Genomic DNA, 19748 nt, shown 5'->3' with positions numbered 1-19748 from the left:
TTGATTTATTCAATATGACAGTTCACACTCCACACCAGTTGGTGGCGGTAATGCACCATTTCGCTATTTGACAACCACCTTACAACATCAAGAAGAAGAAAAAGAAGCCGAAGAAGCTGCTGCTCATGCTGACCTCGGGAAAGTGCTGACAGCTCATGCGCAAACTTTTATAAACATCAAATACGCCACGTTGTTTAAAGCTGAGGTTTTATTTCTGAAGCCGGTGTGTTGTTTAGCTTTTAACCAAACCGCCGGAAGTTAAATTAAACTCGCGGTTTCCATGGTTTTCTCTCCCTGTTAGCATCTGGCTAACCTGTGTAGCTTTAGGGACAGTTCCGCCACCAGGTGAGCTCTCTGTCTGCCGTTAACTGTTCATTTTAGATTTAGTAATCAATGTATTGATTGGTGATGTGATTATCTGTGTGACAGTCAACTGAGAGTTAACATTAAAGCTACACTGGACTGCAGAAGGCCTAATTTACTTACTGTAATGTACTTAGGTATGAACACCTGGATGTAACCGACTGAATCAACCTTGTCATGAGATCAGAATCTGCTGCTCCTTGATTGTTTACCTGATTGTATATATGGCAAGGGACTCTGAAACCCCTGGTTCACATTAGGTCTGTAATTCTTCAGAGAATTAAAAATACTCAGTATTAATAAACAATATTTCGTCTCCACCTGCAGCCGGGGCCTTCATGTTGAACCACCTCACCGCTGCTCTCACGCTGCTCCCCCGCCGCCTGCTCGTCTCCTCACCAAGAACTCTGACCCGAGCCTGTCCCCTGCTCGGCAGGATGGAGCCGGCTGTGGTAAGGTGTCTCCCCGGGGACCCCAAACTCACCATCTCCTTCTCTCTGGAGGGCAGTCACAAGCACATGCTGCGGGACCAGGACGAGCCGCTGGGTAAGGTCCTGACCCGGATCTCCAACAACGCCGCCAAGGGTCAAGGGAAGGCGAAGAAGTCGAAGAAGCACAGGGGGCAGCAGCCGTGTGAGGCCCCGGAGCCCGCCGCCGTGAAGCTGTACTACGACGGGGACGAGGTGCCCGGCACGGTGCTGAACTCCGAGGCGTGGCGGGACGGAGCCGTGCTGCAGGTGGGAGACGTGAAATTCTCGGTGCATAGAAACGTGCCCACCTTCACCACAGCAGAGCTGCCGGTGTCCCTGCTGGCCGGGTTCCCCGTCTGTCCCAAACTGGAGGTGGAGTTCGGGAGCCTTCAAGACTGCGAGCTCATTTGGTACAAAGAGACAGCCCCAAACACAAGGTAAAGGCAGGTGTTACCGACAGTGTAAACGACGCAGAGTTCGTGTAGTTTAATGCAGTACAATATAAAAGCTCTGCAATAAATCCTGCCTGTGTGAAGCTTACTGCCCCCTTATATCAGAGTGTCTGCAGTGGTGGTAGAAGTGGAAAGGGAAAATGAAGAGAAATTTAAATGGTAATACTGAGCAACCAGTATTTTGATCCAGTCTTTGTTGTGAAAGGCTTTTGGTTAAACCCCTTTAACTGTGTTTCCCGTGTCTAGACCAGACCAGGTCAGGATCACCACTATAGTTAGATTTGTCAAATCTGGACTCTATTAACAATGAGAGTGTAAAAAACTGTTTAAAACTCTGTTACATGGAAAGAAGTACATAAATGCCAAAGATACATTTGAGGTCTCCACAAGAAAGCAATGAGAAGTTTATGTTCACACTGTAAAATGTCCTGGTCAGTACATGTTTTTGTTCAAGTTATTGAAGTTATTCAAGATTAGTTGAATAACTTCTGGCGTCCTTATCAAAATATCTGTTCACGTGACCTGTTTTGTCAGCTGATACGCCATTATAGGAATTTTTAAACTCACATAGTCAGGCTTTAAGCACTTTTTTCCTAATTTTTCTCTTTCCTGTTCTTCCTCTCCAAGGCCTGAAGCTGCAGAGGAAGTTCCAGGTCAGGATCCAGGTTGGACTCAAGTAGGATGTGGGAGAGTCCATGTCCCGTCCAATCAGGACATCGGCTACAGGCTCAAACTCTGCTGCACGCCCAAAGATGGAAGTCGCAGCGGCCTGACCAAGGAGCTGGTCTCTGTGGGAGTCGTGGAGGCCGGACCAGGCGTGTGCACGTTTGACAACCGGCACGCGTACACTATCAAAGAGGCGGAGTGGCCGGCTGTGAGGGTGGTGTCGTACAACATCCTCGCTGATGTCTACGCCCAGACAGAACTGTCCAAGACGGTGCTTTACCCGTACTGCGCCCCCTACGCCCTGCAGCTGGACTACAGACAGAACCTGATCAAGAAGGAGCTGGCCGGATACAACGCTGACATTATCTGCCTGCAGGAGGTCGACAAAGGTAATGAGTGCTGAAACAAAAGATAACTGATAGAAAATGAATCTACAACAATTTCAATAATCAGTTAACTTTCTTAAGTGATTCATCAAACAAATGCTAAACTTATCTTATCGTGTTCTCTGGACTCTTCAGGGGTGTTTGTGGACAGTCTGACTCCAGCTCTGGATGCCTTCGGTCTGGACGGAGTTTTCAGGGTCAAAGAGAAGCAGCATGAAGGACTGACCACTTTCTACCGCAGGTCAGGTGCAGGCGTAAAATGCTGCTGTCACTTTAAAATGAACATTTTTAACAGCACTGAACAGCTGACTGGACCTTCCTGCCCTCAGGCTCAGTTCACTGATGATGTTTAGATCTTTTCTTTAAATGGGAAACTTTGGAGCCTAAGTGTATTTCCCTTGTGGTGGGATTTGTTACGTCATTGTTGTCAGTCACTTATTTTAGCTTTTGCTCACCATCCGGTCATGATTTTAAATTGGTATTAAATCAGGTCATTTAAAATCAACATCATGTTGTGTTTGTAGGTCAAAGTTCCGGCTGCTGAGCCGTCATGACATCGTGCTGAGCGAGGCGTTGACCTCTGACCCCATCCACTCTGAGCTGCTGGAGAGGGTCTCTGCTAACAGCGCCCTCAAGGACAAGATACTGCAGAGATCCACTGCGCTGCAGGTACCGCAGTTCTTCTGAGAATATTGTGGAAGACTTGTCTTGTGGTCCTTGTGGTTTTGTGCCTCTAGCTAAATGTAAATATCTTGAACATTCACTCTACAGACACCCAAATATCAGAGCTGTTTAAAGTACAAATCACATACTTTACATTACCGCTGCTGTCGGACTGTGTATCTCGAGCAAGGTTTGAGTCTGTACAAGAAGATCTTCATTCTCACTAAACACGCAATCAGAGTCATAGATACCATTGAAGATGCTGTTGTCATGTTCTCTGTAATGTATCTGGGAATTTGGGAGGTTTCATGACATGAAAATTGATCACACAGGTTTTTCAAAGCTGATGAAAGTATTTTCTGCACCAAGTGTTTTTAAAATTTTGTGATTTTAGTTGAACTCAGGGATTTCAGTTTCGCCCACCAGAATAGGATTTTGTAATGTCAAAAACAAAAATGTGGGGAAATACAAATTTACAGAAAACATATTCAAGCACTTAAAATTATACTTTAAAAATAATGTAAAATTTGGTGATTTTTCTTTTTTAAATAACTAATGGGCAGTTTGTGGTTCCTGGGTTAAAACATGCAACATCGACAGTCTCGTGGTTTAAACCGGCAAAACAACTGAGCAAAATATTTCCAAAAGCATTTCAAACCATCAGTTTGATTGATTTATGAAAATACTTGTTGCCCCCTTGTTGTGAACCCTCAGCTTTAGTCACCTTGACGAATCACTCATTTTTCTGCAGGTCAGTATTCTGGAGGACCTGAATAAACCAGACAGGAAGGTCTGTGTGGCCAACACTCACCTGTACTGGCACCCGAAAGGTAAAATACTCATTCCTCTGTGTGAACACACCTTATTCACTGATGTGAGGAAGCAGAGTGATGATCTGTAACCTTAATTTACACAAGAACAGTGTCTAAAAACTGACTTCATTTCCTTTTGAAGGAGGGAATGTTCGCTTGGTCCAGATGGGCGTGGCTCTGCAACACCTGAGTCATGTGATCAGTGAGGTCGCACCTGGAGCTCCTCTGATCTTTTGTGGCGACTTCAACTCCTCCCCTAGTTCAGGTAACTCCACACCTGAAGGCGTGCTCGGCCAATAGAAACAATATTGTCATGATGCGTGTTATCATTCTAGCGATGCGAGTGCTCCTTGTTTATCTCCTCCTCCTGCCTCAGGTGTGTTCCAGCTGGTCAGTGAGGCTGTGGTTCCTCAGCAGCATGCAGACTGGAGCAGCTCCGGGCCAGAGGAGTCCTGCAGTATGGAGCTGCCCTCTACCTTCCCCCCACTGCTGAGCGCCTGCAGCCAGCCGGCCTACACTAACTACGTGGGAGGATTTCATGGCTGCCTGGACTACATCTTCATACAGCCCGACAGCATGCAGGTACTAATACTGACAGCAGACAGATGTTTTTCAATTTTTTATTGACATCCACTGGTGTTACGTGAATATTAGGAGTTCATTAAGATAAACAGTTAGTGGCACTGATTCTTCAGTCGGGTGCAATTATTTAAAAAAGCTTTTTTTTTTTAGGAAAGTTACAATCTCCTCATCGTTATATGATAAACCAGCCTGACAGAAAGCTAACGTGTGTGTGTGTTTGTGTTTGTGTTTGTGTGTGGAGGTGGAGCAGGTGATTCCTCTGCCCAGCCACCAGGAGGTCACCACCTACGAGGCTCTGCCCAGCGTGGCCCACCCCTCCGACCACATCGCCCTGGTCTGTGACCTGCGCTGGAGCCCCTGACCTCCGACCTCCGACCTCCGACCTCCAACCACCTGGACAAAAGAAGTTGGAGAACTTTCACAACTACATTCTGACTTTAGATTTCTTTATACTTGAAAGAAGTTCTGGCATGGAAACCTGGAGGAACACGTTTCCATGCCAGAACTTCTTTCAAGTATAGTGGAAACGTGTTCCTCCAGGTTTACTGGAGATCAGTGAAACTCAACGGACAACACAGTGAGACAGAAGTACGACTAAAATGTTGTGATTAAGTTCATGTCATGTTATTTACAGTCCTTAATGTACAACAATATTTTTTCATCACTGATATTCAGTGTTCTGTTTGTTACTTTAAAAAAGTAATGAATTACAGATTGCTTGTTTTTTTTCTTAGCAGTTGCAGTGCATGGTTTGATAATTATTGTCAGTCTGAGCTCATATCACCAGTTGAAGTAATGTGGCTCCTGCTGGTTCTTCACACCGTCTTAAACAGCCATTTAACATTTTCAAACATTTTAGACCACATGGAAACCTTTTGGCTTCAGTACCCAATGTCATGGTTAGTAAATAAATGTTAAGAGATAAGCATTCATTATTATTATTACTGTGGTCAAACAAGTTGCTCAGTGGTCCTGTAACACTTTTAATAAAGTTGGAGTCTACAGAAACATCCATGCGTGACTGAGAGTCGTCATCTCCTTCTTTTGTACTTTGTTTTCAATTCTGATATGTTCACCTACATTAAAAGGCAGCACAGGAGGAGGGGGCTTTCTCCCTGGTGTAGTAACTGTTAGGTAAGATGCTATAATTTCTGATCACCATGTTTATTTAGGTCAATTTAAAATATGTCTCTCCAGAGAATTAATATTCACTCATAATCATATTTTATAATCCCATAATCCTATGGAAATCCATTCCTGTCAGGGAGGAAAAAACAGATGTAAAGTTATAAATTACAAAAACAATAATACAATGCAAGTCAAAATTGTGAAAATTAAATCCTAATTATTAGAAATTAGGTCAAACTTTTTCAAAGTCATTAGATTTAAGTAGCTCTGAATTATGTGATAGTTTTAAAATAACTTCTTTTTTTTTTAATTCAAATGTTTTACATACAGTGTACAATAGAGGTTTAGATTCTTGGCAATATTTTTTAAGCATCCTCACTTTACTTCCAGGCTAATGTGATTTATTTCATTCAGTATGTAAATGCTGTGAATGGAGGCACTTGGATCCTCCTCTCGTCGCCACGCTGTTTTTCTCTGACTGGTCAGAAGTGACGAGGAGGCGGGACCGGCGTGTTAGGAACGTACCACTGTGTCGTATGTTGGGGGCGCAGAGAAAGTTTTGTTAAAAACTACGGGACAGATGTGAAGGCCGTAACGTTTTGGTCTATTATTCATCAGAATAAAATAATGAAACATCAATCACATTTGTTTGTTTTTTAAAATTTTGTAACATTTTCATTTTAGATTAAAGCTCCAGTGGATTTACACTGCCCCAAGTCACTAACAGTGAAAGGGAGACCGGAAACCGGGTGATGTGGCTTTCAGAATAAAAGCACGAAAAAAATTTTTCCTCTGAAGGTTTGAAGATTCACAGCCCTGTTCAAGTAAAAATGTAAAATCTACTCAATGAATAAAGTTTTGGTGTGAAAAACAACATTTGGTATGTTATTTAAAGGTGTCAAATGCGATTATACTTATTGTGATATAATAGATATAATACATACATGTTCACTAATATTGATAAGCAAGTAGGTGAAATACATACAAAAATATCAACATATAAATATAACGTATACATAAATAATTGTAATAATTATCTTAGTAAAAAATTAAATAATCTAATAAAGATTTTAAATCATAGTATACCGGGTGACTTTTTTTTACTTCATTCACAGGCAGTTGAACGACTAACCACTTAAACTTTTATTTTGGAACAGTGGACCGGATGTTGCATCTGTCACGCTGTCTTGACGTGAGCTTGGGTTTGAACAATCTTACGTGTCATTCTCAGAGTTTCAGTCATTCAGAAACCTCCTGGACGCTTTTTGTGGACAAATCCATGTAAGTTTTCAGCATTTTTATTAACTTTCAGTGCAGACACGGGCAGGATGCTGACGGTAGTTAGCAGGTGGTTTATAGTTAACTGCTGTGAATTAAGTCAGGGGCTTCTTAGCTAGCTTAGCTAGCCTGAGCTTGCTACAATCACTGTAAGTTCGTTTGTCAGAAACCAAAACATGAGTTCAGTCACATAATATTTCTCAAATGTTCAGACATGCCGATGTTCATACTCAAATAGCTGCTGTTTTATGGCAGTGAAAGCGTTGTGTCAGTGTGTTGGTGACACGGCTAAGTTAGCTGCTAGTGTGATGAACCTGTTTCAGATCTGAGTCTCTCCTTCTGTGTGTTCGCGTTTTATTGCCTGTATGTTTTGTTGTCTTATGGACTTTACACAGTAACAGAAATAAGACAAGCATACTGACACGAATGTACAGTCAGACTTCACTAAAGAATGAATGAGCTCTTGTGATCTGACACCAGGACTAATTCAATTCAGCTCAGTTCAATTCAGTTTCATTTCTATAGCGCCAAATCACAACATACATTATCTCAAGGCACTTTACAGCTAAGGTCAAGACCTTACAACATTATAGAGAGAAACCCCACAGTTCCCACAATGAGCAACACTTGGCGACAGTGGAGAAGAAAAACTCCCTCTTACCAGGAAGAAACCTCCAACAAAATCAGTGTCAGGATGGGCGGCTGTCTGGCTCGACCGGTTGGATTAAGAGGAGAGAAATGAGGGAGAGGGGAAAAGTTTGGCTTTGATCAAAGTAATACTATATGATCGATATCAATATAGGTATCAATACTTTTTATTGTTAAAGCAGCCAAATGAGAGAGAAATGTGCTATAAATTATGAGGTGAATGGATTGTCAATAGGCTATTATAACTTCCCTGACATGAGGTGTACTTAATCACGTGCATGTTAAGACACAAGACTGTACTTACTGACAAATGACTAATGTCTTAAACAATTTGTTGATCAACAGAAAAATAATGGACAACTTTTTTAATAGTTAATTAATTGCCTAGGATGTGATCTAATATGTGATGGATCCTTTTTATTTGCTATTGAAAAATATGGTAGCTAGAAATTACATATTTCCTGTTTTCTAAAACACAAACAAAATATTATCATTATTGCTATTACCTCATTGCTTTGGAAAAGTCTGCCATCATCAGTCACTGTGACTCTCCTCTCTCCTGTTCAGGCTGGTTCTGGATTTGTTATTGATGAGCTGTGGTCGCACTGGTTAACGGTTGCTAACTTGCTAGAAGCATGAAGGCTTTGATCCTGGTGGGGGGGTATGGGACCCGGTTGCGACCGCTCACCCTGAGCGTCCCAAAACCTCTGGTGGAGTTCTGCAACAAACCCATCCTGCTGCACCAGGTGGAGGCACTGGTCAAGGTACGGAGGAGACACCCAGGGGGGTTGTAACTGTACTGCTGATGTGTCATTTTGTGCTTTTGTCTTTAATGAAGGTAATTCACTGTGTGTGTGTGTGTGTGTGTGTGTGTGTGTCTGTGTGTGTGTGTGTGTGTAGGCTGGGGTGGACCATGTTATTCTGGCGGTGAGCTACATGTCAGAGCTGCTGGAGAGAGAGATGAGAGTCCAGGAGCAGAGAGTATGTACAACAAACCATCACACTGACACACTTTTACAGCTGTGGTAGATGAACCTGTATTCTGACTCCAAGTCCCAACATTTATTCAAAAATACAGTATTTTGATATTTTGCTCCCAGTTGGTTCTTCATCAGGTCAAAATGCTTAGAAAATGATATGTATATATATTTGCACATCTTGAGTTTGAAATAAATGATAATTGTGCTCCATATCACTCTGCAGTATCCTGAATGTTTCTCTGCTTTCTCCTCAGCTTGGGATTCGTATTTCTCTGTCTCATGAGATGGAGCCTCTGGGAACAGGTGTGTTTCTCTTCACCACTCAGCTAATTGGCTGATTAATTGAGTAATCTTTTCAGCGCTATATTGTAGTTTAAGATCCATCAGGATTTAGACTGGAATTTAAATATGATTAATAAAAATGAGACATTAAACTGTGTGTGTTGTTGCACAGCGGGTCCTCTGGCGTTGGCTCGAGAGCTGCTGAATGTGGACAACGAGCCGTTCTTTGTCCTGAATTCAGACGTCATCTGTGATTTTCCCTTCAAAGATCTGCTGCAGTTCCACCACAACCACGGCAAGGAGGGAACCATCGTGGTGAGACACAGGCGCAGTGTTTTTACACAGTAAATTTGTTTAGATGCAGACTGACGACTTCTGCAGGAGGTCCAGTCAGATTTTGGGAATTTTCGGGATTTTGATGGCTTTTGGCTTTTGGATGATTTTTGGATGGAGAGTTCAAGCTTTTGGATTGAGAAAGGAAATAAATGAACTGTTAAACTAATATTGATGTAAGATTGACTGTTGACGGCTGCTGTACGTGTGTGTGAAGGTAACTCGGGTGGAGGAGCCCTCTAAATACGGTGTGGTGGTGTTTGAGGCGGAGGGCGGGAGGATCCATCGCTTCGTTGAGAAACCACAGGTGTTCGTCTCTAACAAGATCAATGCCGGCATGTACATCTTCAATCCCAGCATGCTCAGCAGGATCCAGGTGAGACACGCACATTCACACACAGCCTCAAAAAAGTGTTTCATCATATTACTTGTTAAATTTTGCATCGACATGCGTCTAAATTAAAGTTACAATTGCTGAGATTTTAACTGTAAAAGTGCACATCCTTCTGTAAATATTTGTACATAATATAGAAACAACATTTTTTGTACATGGCTGTTACAACTTCGTGTGTGTGTGTGTGTGTGTGTGTTTGTGTGTGTGTGTGTGTGTGTGTGTGTGTGTGTGTGTGTGTGTGTGCAGCTGAGACCAACGTCCATAGAGAAAGAGATATTTCCTGTCATGGCAGAGGAGGGACACCTGTACGCCATGGAGCTACAAGGTAACTATTACTGCTGCTGCACCACAACACAGCACTACAATGCACTAGGGGTGTAAGGGCACATGTATTAGTCCGGCACTGTTCAGCACATGACCTGATGTTCACTGCGATGGGTTACGCTACTCAACAAAGTTTCTAGAGTCTGCTGATGAATGGATGGATGAAAACCATTTTCATCACCAGATTTTTGAAAGTCTAATGAAAGAATCTGTCAGAGACAAAAACATGATGTAGGACATGACCTCTCTGTGGGCACCACACATACATCTGGCTGATTTATGTGTTATATACTGTGGGAAGTTGACTTGTGTGCCTGCTGTGGTCTCTGCAGCTCACAGCTCTACCAGACGTAAGTGTTTGGGCTTTTTCTTCACACCTGAGCTCATGTAGTTGTGGAGAGGAATCGTTTGTAGAGAAGCACGGATACCAACAAGTGTCTGAGACTGTTTCCAGACAGTTTTTTCAGCTAGTCTTAATCCACATGTCATGAAACAAGCTGGATTATCTTGTGTTCAGATAGACATTACTGTAGATGAGAACAATCATGATCCAAATCAGTAGGAGTAATCTGTTATCGGTGCTTCTCTAGATCCTCATCCCTCTCTGGGAGCGATCAGCTTTGTCTGGAACAGTAGAACCATCTAGCTGAGCAGTTGAACCTCCCTTTCCTCCTGTAGTCCAGGCAGGCGGACCGGTCTGAGTCACTGCTGACTCTGGTCCCGGGTGTAGTGGCTTTGCTTCCCTCATAAGACATCACAAGTCGCCGATGAAACACTGAGCAGCTCCCTGTTTTTTAATCTGTGAGAGGATGACTGAATGTCCTTGTGATTTCTTGCAGAGGATTTATCGAACTATTAATTACAACAACTCCTTAGAAGTTTACATGATGTGTTGACTGATTTTCAGATTTAGCGACTTCTCTGTAGGGAAAGAGATATTTGGGCTCATGAGAAATCCTTGATTAGCTTTTAATTCGGGCTTGTAATCTTCAAGGTTTTTTTAATTGGTTTTTGTGGGATTGTTCTTCTTAGACAGAGGACATCAGGAAGGCCACAGCAGATGAGGGGAGAAAGAGAGATATGGGGGATGACACAGCTAAACTTGAACCGGGGACATTGCAATTCTGTAGTCAGCATTTTAAACCAGCATTTCATTAGTCAGCATTTCAGTTTTTATTTTAAGAAATGATTTAGTATAGTATATTTTTTTACTTTTCATTATTTCCCAGCATTTTCCAAAGGACACATGAGGTTTAAGATAAATTGTCTGACTTCCAGGCAGCCTTGTTCTTCATCACCTCACCTGTTGGAGATCACAACGAAACTCCTGGTTTTTGCAACTTTGTTTCCATGGTAACTAACTGCTCTGACTGTCTGTATCTCTGTATGCTGTCTGCCTGTCTCTCTGTCCGTCTGTCTGCAGGTTTCTGGATGGACATCGGTCAGCCTAAAGACTTCCTGACAGGGATGTGTATGTACCTTCAGTCGGTACGACAACACGCTCCGGAGCGGCTACGCACGGGGCCCGGTTTCCTTGGCAACGTTCTGGTGGTGAGTACAGCTCGTTAACGCTATGAAAGCACTATTGAAACAAAGAACTGTTCCATAATGACCCTCTCTCCCCTCTTTCTTTCCTCTGCAGGACCCCACGGCTCAGATCGGAGAGAACTGCACCATCGGCCCCAACGTGACCATCGGCGCCGGCGTGGTTGTGGAGGATGGCGTCAGGATAAAACGATGCACGGTGCTGAAGGGAGCGCGGGTTCGATCGCACTCCTGGCTGGAGAGCTGCATCGTGGGGTGGAGCTCCTCTGTTGGCCAGTGGGTGAGTAGAGGACAGAGGTCACCAGCTGTTGGCTCTCAAAGCGCCGCCGTCACATTTAAACTGACAGTGAAAACACAGATGTTTGGGTTTAATCACGACTGGCAGTTGCCGCCTCTGAATAATGAAGATGGTCTGTGTGAAAGTGGAATTTATTCAGTCTTAAAACACAAAAATTAATTATCACTGGCTTTGGGGAGAAAAAATCTTGTTAACTTGCTGCTGCAGTCCGACCTCCACTGTCTGGATGTGAAAGTACTGCGGAGGATTTAAACCCAGAAAGATTTACTGTAGATTCTGATTATAAATGATTAAACTTGCAATTCATGATTTATTGCACTATAATCAGCAGAAAATACATAATTAAATAAAAATGTGACTCAAACATGAGGAGTTCATTGAGGGGATTTGATTTCATGGAGCAGAATCTTGTAGCTTTTACTTTGTGTTGAAGTGGAAGTTTATCTTTGGAGCAGCTGATGAGCAGGAGGTTTTAGGATTCTAACCTGTGATAACTGTATATTAAATTGAATCATGTTTAACAGGTTATGCAGGATGTCATGACATCAGCAGTCTAATCAGACACTCCCTTGAGCCTAATGTCGTCCATGCTTTTATGGCGTCACATCATGACTGTAGGGCAGGATTTAGTTAATTGTAAAGCACCTTTCAACAAAGCCTAAGACAAAAGGTTGTGTTTCTTTAACACTTTGTTCACCTGCTCCATGATTGTTGTCAGGTGTGATGTTGACTCGTGTCTGTGTTAATCTCTGTCATCAGGTTCGTATGGAGAATGTGACGGTGCTGGGGGAGGATGTGATCGTGAATGACGAGCTTTACCTGAACGGTGCCAACGTCCTGCCTCACAAATCCATCAACGAGTCGGTCCCAGAGCCACGGATCATCATGTAGCATCGGGTGGAGGAGAAAAGCTCAGCGCCTTTTATACGAACTCAAGTCAACACCCAAACTGTGCCAGAGAGAAGGGGAGGGGGGGGTGAACAGACGGGCAGAGGGAAGGAGTAGGAGGAGAGAAACATGAACAAAAGAAGGCTTTTTTTGTTTCTTTTTTGAATTACTTTGGACTCGTTTTTAGCCCTGCTTGGCTGCAACTTCCATCAATCAGAAAAGATGGCGTAAGCATGTGATCTGTCAAAAAGCAGCCTGGCCCCTCAGGCTTTTTAAACTTGTGTCACAGCTTCAGTTAGGACATCAAACACTAATGTCCTGAAAGTGGTGGATGGTGAATGTGTCATGTGAACACTGCTTTAATTGAGAGAAAGCCAGGTAGGGTGGCTGGTATACCTGGGCTGGTGGAGGGAATAATACTGAGGGGAGGAGGGGGTTAGGGAGCGATAGGAACACTGCTGTTTAGATTCACTATGCATTTACATGCCCTGGACTGCTACAGAGTATCAGTGATTTGGATAGGATCATACTACACCTACATGTTTCTCTGCTGGAGCAGGGACTGGATTCATGATTGATGACACTGAGATCTCTGATCTGATGTGTTAAACAAAATGCAGTATTGGTTGTAGTTAAAGCTGCACACGCAGCAGAACAAGCTCCAACACAACATCTGGAATATTATCACCATATAAAGTGCAAAGAGCTTCTTCTTTTACACATCCAGCAGGTGAAGAGAAACACTTATCAGCCAATTGGCGTCATGTGGCCTGATGAATGTAATTTGATCCATTTTTATATAACAATATTGATCAACGCAGCTTTAATCGGTTGTTAAGTACATGTCAGTTTTGTCTCGTTGCCTTGGTAAACTTCACACATTTTTCTGTTCTTTCCTTTTTACTATAAAAACTGCGACTCAATGCCAAACTTTACTGCTCCGTAAAAAGTGACATGTAGCGAGGTTTTATGTAACAAACTGCAGTTTCTGGAGTTCAGATATGAGAGTCAGACAGTAAGACTGCAGCGGGAGATACTTTAAAATCATATATTGTTTTGACATGTTTTTCATTTGTTCCGTGGTGTTTTCAGTGTTCATCTCCAGCTGAGGATGTTGGAAATTCGCTCTTTAGTTTTAGTGGGATGCTGTCATGAGCTGAATTGTTGGATGTGTTAAAACTTTTGTTTGTGATGCTAGATGAAGAGAAGTCAGAGTCAATCCTTCCTGTGTAGTTGCTGAGATATCTCACTCTTTACCAAAGTGTTGGGCCATCAAACTGTCTGACGGACTAAAGTTGCTGAATTTAACATATTTTGAATGAGGTATATTAATAAACACAAAGGGAAGAGGGATTGAAAGAGATTTCAGTCCTCTCGCTCAAATGAAGAGGATGTATTAACCACGCCATCCTTGCTGTAAAAACAAATCATTTTTAATGTTCAACAGAGATGAGGTTAAATCAGTAGACGCCTCTTTGAGTAAAGTAACCTGTTGAACCCTTACAGTTGAATTCTTCTGGAGCTCGTCACTACAGGCGTCCGTGTTTTTGTCAGCAAAGATTCACAGAGGTTAGTTACTTGCTGCAGGTGAGATCAGCTGTAAGTCCAACACTGATCTCTGAACACGATGCTGTGGTTGTTATGCAGTTAGTGATGAACGGTATGTAGGATACTGATATAAAGACTTTAACCGTGTCTGAATGAATGAAGTCAATTCTTGTAATGAAGTCTTTTTTAAAGAGAGTAATATAATCTACTGACCACATTCACATCTCGTCTCGTCTCTTTGTTTTGGATGTTGAAGTGTCACTCACTGATACTTACACATGAAAATCCGTTTACTGCTCATCCTGTAGAAGCAGTTGAAATATTGTTTACCTTGGGAGGAGGGGAGACCATGATGTCATAGTGATGTCATCGGTGTAATCCAATCTGCATACAGTGCCACAGGAATGAGCCCTAAAACCCAGCAATTAGTTAGCATTTTAACACTTCCGGTTCCCAGAAGTCTGGGTTTTTTGAATGGGTTTTTGGTTAGATGGCTGTAATAAGGTCTGTTGTTAACACAAGCTCAAGACACTTTCACCATTTCATTTTACAACATAAAATACAGGCGTGATTTCTTTAAGTACGTCTCTTAAAAAAAGCGCGGTTGCTAACAAGTGGCTAAAAGAGACTACGGAGGTTGTCGGGGGCTATAAATGTCATACTCGCACTTTTGCAAACTATTAATAACTTTGTTATTATAGAGGAAAGGCTTTTGTATAGAGGTAAGCCTGTTAAATCAAACATGAAGTTGAGAGCTTAGTGGTGGTAACATTTAAGTCATATGACTGTGGTGTAGTTCGTTTATAGCCTAATATTAGCTTTTTACGTCCGTCGATTGTATTTAGGCTTCAGAAGTCATAAAAGTGGCGCCTTTTTGTAAAAAATTACAGAGCTGAACAAAACGTGTTAGTATCACAAACTTTTGTTTATCGCAGAACTTATTTTCTGTTCAACTGTTAACGGTACAACTGTTAAAACCAAGGACCTTAAAACCTCAAGTTTTGTGAAAGAAAAGTTACATGTTGTAAAGGTTGCTAGGCGACGGTAAGAGCGGGGACAGCTGGTGACGCACAGCTAAAAAGTGAGGAGATGACCGGCACTAGCTGATTAGCATGCTAACTTCAGAAAGAAGGAGAAAATGGAGAGACAAGAAAAAAAGGAGATAGACAAGAGTCACATTGGCGTTGCTTTCGACCACTGGACACAGCTGTTGGTGAGTGAAGGAACGAAGTTTGATGCTGAACTGCAACGTTTTCTACACTGGTAAGTAAAAAGCTGTTAATGCTAATGTTAGCAATGTAGCATTAGCCAAAATTAGTAGGTAGCTACTTTAATACAAGTTTAATATTTATTATCAGCATTTGCCTTCTTATAGAATTCATATTAGGTGTGATGAAAGATTTATAATGTAGTAGTGACATCTGACAACAGAAGAGGGAAGATGAGAGAGTGTTTACAATGTTAGTAAACTCTAGGTTAAATAGTTTATGGCTAGTTTTAGTACTAGTACTCTCCAGATATTGTGTGCTTTGTAAGAATTCATAAGTTCAGAATAATTTATTAGAATCAGAAATACATTTGATAACTCAGGATGAAATAAATGAATCCAATCATCAGAAAAATATGAGATAAAACCTAAAACTAAATATGAGCAGCAGTATTTACTTATAGAAAACTAAAGATGTGATCTAGAGATAATTGGCCTGGAAACACACAGCCGCTCTCGTATAAGCAACAAAATGTAAACAATTTTTCCATTCTTGAATTATTAAAAACCTTCTTTCCCCAAACATTGTAATTTTCCCCCATAATTTCGTAACTTTATTTTCAAAATATTATGACTTATATTGAGACTTTTGTTTTTGTAACTGACTTAATTCTCAAGATGTTTAAACTGCTTTAAGAAAGATTTCAATAAAGATTTCAGCGGTCGTAATACATCATGGAGACACTAGATTTCACTATAAATGATGGAGTTTTAACACATGTTCAAAATCTCTGGAAACATTTTAATCTGAAACCATTAAGATTATTTTCTTTATTAGATTTAGAATTATATTTAAAAGTATTTCAGAAGATAACAATCAATAATGTACAGTTAACATTGAAAAGAACTCATCTGCTTTCCCCAAGCACAGTCAGTTATAATGAGTTCATAATTAAGCCTAAAAGTCTAAAATAATGTTTCTGTTTACACAATGACACAATGACTGACAGTGCAGAATTAAACAAATTCTACAAAAGCAAATTAGTAGAAACTGGCGATCAAAAAAACAATTCCTCAGAATGATTTATACCCAGAGCCAGACAAATAAATCAGCAGGGTGATGTTCGCAATGTGTACATACTGTACATGATACATCTGTACTCTCTTACTGTCATTGTGAGGAAGAACATTATCATAATCACGAATCACCAAGTATCATCATCACCATCTTCTTAGACATAAAAATAAAGAAATAAAAGACAAAATCAATGAAAATCAGTTTTTTGACACAACTAAGTCTTAGAAAAGTCCCACTGATATGGTTCTTATATCCCTGACACACAAACACTCTATTCATTCCTAAAGACATTAGCCTTACTTTACCTGAAAATAATCACTTATAGCAGGCTTAGCTAATTTAAAAACTGGGCCATAGGCCTTTTGATAGAGGGATTGTGCACTGTTCCACTGTGCCAGAGACTGACATTGGTAATATCTTCAGTGGAAGTTTATTGTGATTGCCAATGTACGAGAACAGCCTGTCAGTGAAAGTGTGTTTGAAGGTGTGAATGTGTGTGTTAGTATCAAGATCATAGAATGACAACTTCCCTCTGTCAAAGTCAAGATGAACTCTGATTCTCTGGAGCTTATTCTTCACTGAGAGAGCTTTATCTGGAAGTGGTGGTGAGGCTGCTATGTATTTGCCATTGAGGAGACCTATTCCCCAATATCCAGTCGGTATTTGTCCCTTTCTCTGGACTGACTCCCGCACCACACCGAGTCCCCAGAATTCATCATTTATGACCTCAGCATCCCAGCTATGAGTCCCTGAGTTAAAGCCCTCTGAGCTCAGGACACAGTGGTGGTAATCAAGCCTCTCTGGGTTTACAGGAAGCTTCTGTTTCTCTCCACGTCTCACGCTGGTCAGATCCTCAGACAGGATGAGATGTGGTTCAGCAGTGTTGGGATCCAGAATCACAGGACTGTAGGAGACCATCTCCTTCATCTTTTTCCAGATGTTGAAGGTCAGGTTGCCCAGATGTTTGGCCACGTCTATCAGCGCTCCTGAGACCAGCTGTGGATCATTCAGCAGGAGGCGCTGCTGGACTCCTTCCACTGTAACCTTGTAGTTCCTCAGGAATAAAATGTCTTCAGCTCTCAGCTCGTCCTCTGTGACTCTGACTGTGTGTGACAGAGCTGCTATCTCTCTGCTCAGAGCCTCCATCTTCTCCTTCATCATCCGACTCTTCTGCTCCTCTTCCTCCCTCAGAGCAGTGATCCTGGCCTCCTCTTCCTCTTGAAGAAACTGATGAAGCTTCTTAAACTGCTCCTTAATCTGCCTCTCTGTGTGTTGGGCCTGGACCTTAATGTGTACTGCTGTTTGATCAAAGTTTCCTTTAACTTGTTGAAACAGCTTCAGTTTCTCTTGTAAAGGCTTCAGGGATTTCTGGAGCTTCCTTCTGTGATCCTCTGCAGCTTCATCAATGGGTCTGAATCTGTGTTTGTTGTGTGTTTTTGAGTCTCGACAGACGACACACACTGGCTGCTGATGGTCCAGACAGAAGAGGCTGAGTTTCTCAGAGTGCAGACTGCAGAGAGACTCAGCCTCAGCCTCAGCTCTCTGATCTCTTTCCAGTAAAAAGGCCTCACACAGATTCTTTAACACCAAGTTACGAGTCGGATCATTCAGCAAAGTTATTTCCTTACAAAGTGGACACTCGTGAATCGGTTTCTCTGTCCACCATCTCTGCAGACAGTCGTTACAGAAGCTGTGGCTGCACGACAGAACAACCGGTTCTTTGAAGATATCATGGCAGACAGGACAGGAGAGATCCTTTACTAATTTAGAAGACATTTTGTCGCTGGATGAAGCAGGAAACAATGCAAACCAGTCAACTGCGGAAGTTCCTTAAAAGTTACTTTCACCTTGCTGTGGCTCTTTTAAAACTCCTTTTCAAATGTGAAATCAGCAGCAGGTTGAGTTGCAGTTTTCCAGTTATCCAGTATTCTTTCCACTGTAGGTGTAATTCCTGCGTTTGCTCTGATGGTGAATCTCGAACACACCGCTCACAAAGTGAAACTGTGCAATATGACGCATGTTACTTCATGCCCATGTGGGCATCATATGATGCGCATATAGGAAGTGGCATTAGGAATACGCTGAATGGCTCGTAATTCGGCAGCTTTTGAGTGCAGGATTGCTGTAGAGTCAAGTGCTCTTCTTCACATGTTTTTGTCTTTACAGATGTAAATAATATTGACTTTCACAATCATTCAGAAATATTAAACATTTTCCTTTGAACTTTTTGCAAACATTAAATAAATAAAGTGAGCTCAGAAGATTCTCAGTGTATATATGTATATTACAAGACTGTATATCAAACCATTGATTTAAGCCTGGACAGTTTGATCAGGTGTTTTGAGTATTGAGAGAGAAAGGCATCAGATCTTTTCCAGATTAGTTTATTGACAGGCAATTTGCATAATCTATTCAGTTGAATTCTGTGGTAGCATTAGAGCTCTGATAATGGAACAACTGCCTCACAAAAACAGTCACAACCATATTCCTCCAGGAAACAATATAATAAGGAACCCGACCAATAAATCAACAGGCCAATGTTATCACAGATATAGCAACAGTATCTACTAGGACGTCTCGTTGTTGACGTCATTATTCGAGTAGTGTTTCACTACTCGTGCACCTGCGCACGTGTTGTTTTTGGCTTGATTAGTTGGACTCAGGTAGCATTACATGCACCATGGCACCCGTTACTAGGGAAAGTGATGTCGGGAAATACTTTGATTAAAAAAAAAAAAAATACGACAATAACGTGCAGTCCAAGGTACGTGGCGTTAAACTTGTATATCATGCTCTCTGAGAGCCAAACAGTAGGCTTGGTCAGGGAGGTCCATGTCCGACTGTAAACAAAAGTTTAACATTCTTTCTTGTTTCCAGTTGGACATGGACCTCCCGTATTTCCTTTATTATGGTTAAAAAAAAAAAAAAACATATATATAATTTGCGAGTAATCGAGTACTCGTTCATAAGGTAATGAGAGTTCTTGAATATTGAAATTACTGAAAATGCTCATCCCTAGTATCGACATGTGCACCGCTAAGTAAAAATACATGTCAAAGTTATAATGAAGATAATTCAAAAACTGTCACCATTTTATGTTCAAAGTTTATTCCTTCAGCTCTAGAATGTCCTGCCGAGTTTTTTTTTTAATGCATTTATCATGATATTTATTTATGTCATGTGTTTATATAAAAAAAATTATATTTGGCATATTGTTATATAGCTAATATATATTGTATTCTTAAAATTCAAAATTAAGCCTGAGTCTAAAGTAATGTCTCTACATAAACAATGACACAGTGACTGACGGTGCAGAATTAAACAAATACTACTAAAGCAAATTAAGAGAAATTATCAACTGGCCTATGAATGACCCCCCCCCCCCCCCCCCCCCCCCCCCCACCACCACCACCACCACAAAAA

At 41.5% G+C, this 19748-nt stretch overlaps 4 protein-coding genes across 5 annotated transcripts in view; 3 read left to right on the top strand and 1 right to left on the bottom strand.

The window, feature by feature from the left end:
• Positions 1–103: 103 nt before the first annotated feature.
• Positions 104–4872, top strand: pde12 (phosphodiesterase 12). The gene is made up of 9 exons (XM_056385962.1): positions 104–345; positions 691–1270; positions 1913–2340; positions 2473–2578; positions 2862–3006; positions 3752–3830; positions 3955–4077; positions 4189–4394; positions 4636–4872. The coding sequence occupies exons 2-9, from the start codon at positions 702–704 to the stop codon at positions 4753–4755; spliced, it is 1776 nt and encodes a 591-aa protein (XP_056241937.1). The 5' UTR covers positions 104–345; positions 691–701; the 3' UTR covers positions 4756–4872.
• Positions 4873–6704: 1832 nt separating this feature from the next.
• On the top strand, positions 6705–14261 carry gmppb (GDP-mannose pyrophosphorylase B). Its single transcript, XM_056392948.1, has 10 exons — positions 6705–6803; positions 8016–8212; positions 8349–8429; positions 8683–8731; positions 8883–9025; positions 9261–9419; positions 9684–9762; positions 11185–11312; positions 11404–11586; positions 12364–14261. The coding sequence occupies exons 2-10, from the start codon at positions 8084–8086 to the stop codon at positions 12493–12495; spliced, it is 1083 nt and encodes a 360-aa protein (XP_056248923.1). The 5' UTR covers positions 6705–6803; positions 8016–8083; the 3' UTR covers positions 12496–14261.
• A 108-nt stretch (positions 14262–14369) lies between these two features.
• The window catches only part of lmcd1 (LIM and cysteine-rich domains 1), a 32837-nt gene continuing 27458 nt past the window's right edge, over positions 14370–19748 (top strand). For both annotated transcript variants that reach the window (XM_056392936.1, XM_056392928.1), the window contains exon 1: positions 14370–15303. The gene's annotated coding sequence lies outside the window, so the exon portion shown is untranslated. The remainder of the gene's footprint in view (positions 15304–19748) is intronic.
• LOC130179814 (E3 ubiquitin-protein ligase TRIM39-like) lies at positions 15338–19703 on the bottom strand. Its single transcript, XM_056392891.1, has one exon. The coding sequence runs from the start codon at positions 18099–18101 to the stop codon at positions 16665–16667; it is 1437 nt and encodes a 478-aa protein (XP_056248866.1). The 5' UTR covers positions 18102–19703; the 3' UTR covers positions 15338–16664.

This window comes from Seriola aureovittata, chromosome 2, assembly GCF_021018895.1.
Source record: "Seriola aureovittata isolate HTS-2021-v1 ecotype China chromosome 2, ASM2101889v1, whole genome shotgun sequence".
Lineage (NCBI taxonomy): Eukaryota > Metazoa > Chordata > Actinopteri > Carangiformes > Carangidae > Seriola > Seriola aureovittata.
This window is presented reverse-complemented; position numbering and strand designations above follow the sequence as displayed.

Bases quoted from the DNA above. Each gene is read 5' to 3' on its own strand.
- pde12 (XM_056385962.1), top strand. From the start codon at position 702: ATGTTGAACCACCTCACCGCTGCTCTCACGCTGCTCCCCCGCCGCCTG. The intron at 3,831-3,954 runs GTAAAATACTCA...TTCCTTTTGAAG, and splicing joins CCTGTACTGGCACCCGAAAG to GAGGGAATGTTCGCTTGGTC. The intron at 4,395-4,635 runs GTACTAATACTG...TTGTGTGTGGAG, and splicing joins TACAGCCCGACAGCATGCAG to GTGGAGCAGGTGATTCCTCT.
- gmppb (XM_056392948.1), top strand. From the start codon at position 8,084: ATGAAGGCTTTGATCCTGGTGGGGGGGTATGGGACCCGGTTGCGACCG. The intron at 9,026-9,260 runs GTGAGACACAGG...GTGTGTGTGAAG, and splicing joins GCAAGGAGGGAACCATCGTG to GTAACTCGGGTGGAGGAGCC. The intron at 9,763-11,184 runs GTAACTATTACT...GTCTGTCTGCAG, and splicing joins GTACGCCATGGAGCTACAAG to GTTTCTGGATGGACATCGGT.
- LOC130179814 (XM_056392891.1), bottom strand. From the start codon at position 18,101: ATGTCTTCTAAATTAGTAAAGGATCTCTCCTGTCCTGTCTGCCATGAT.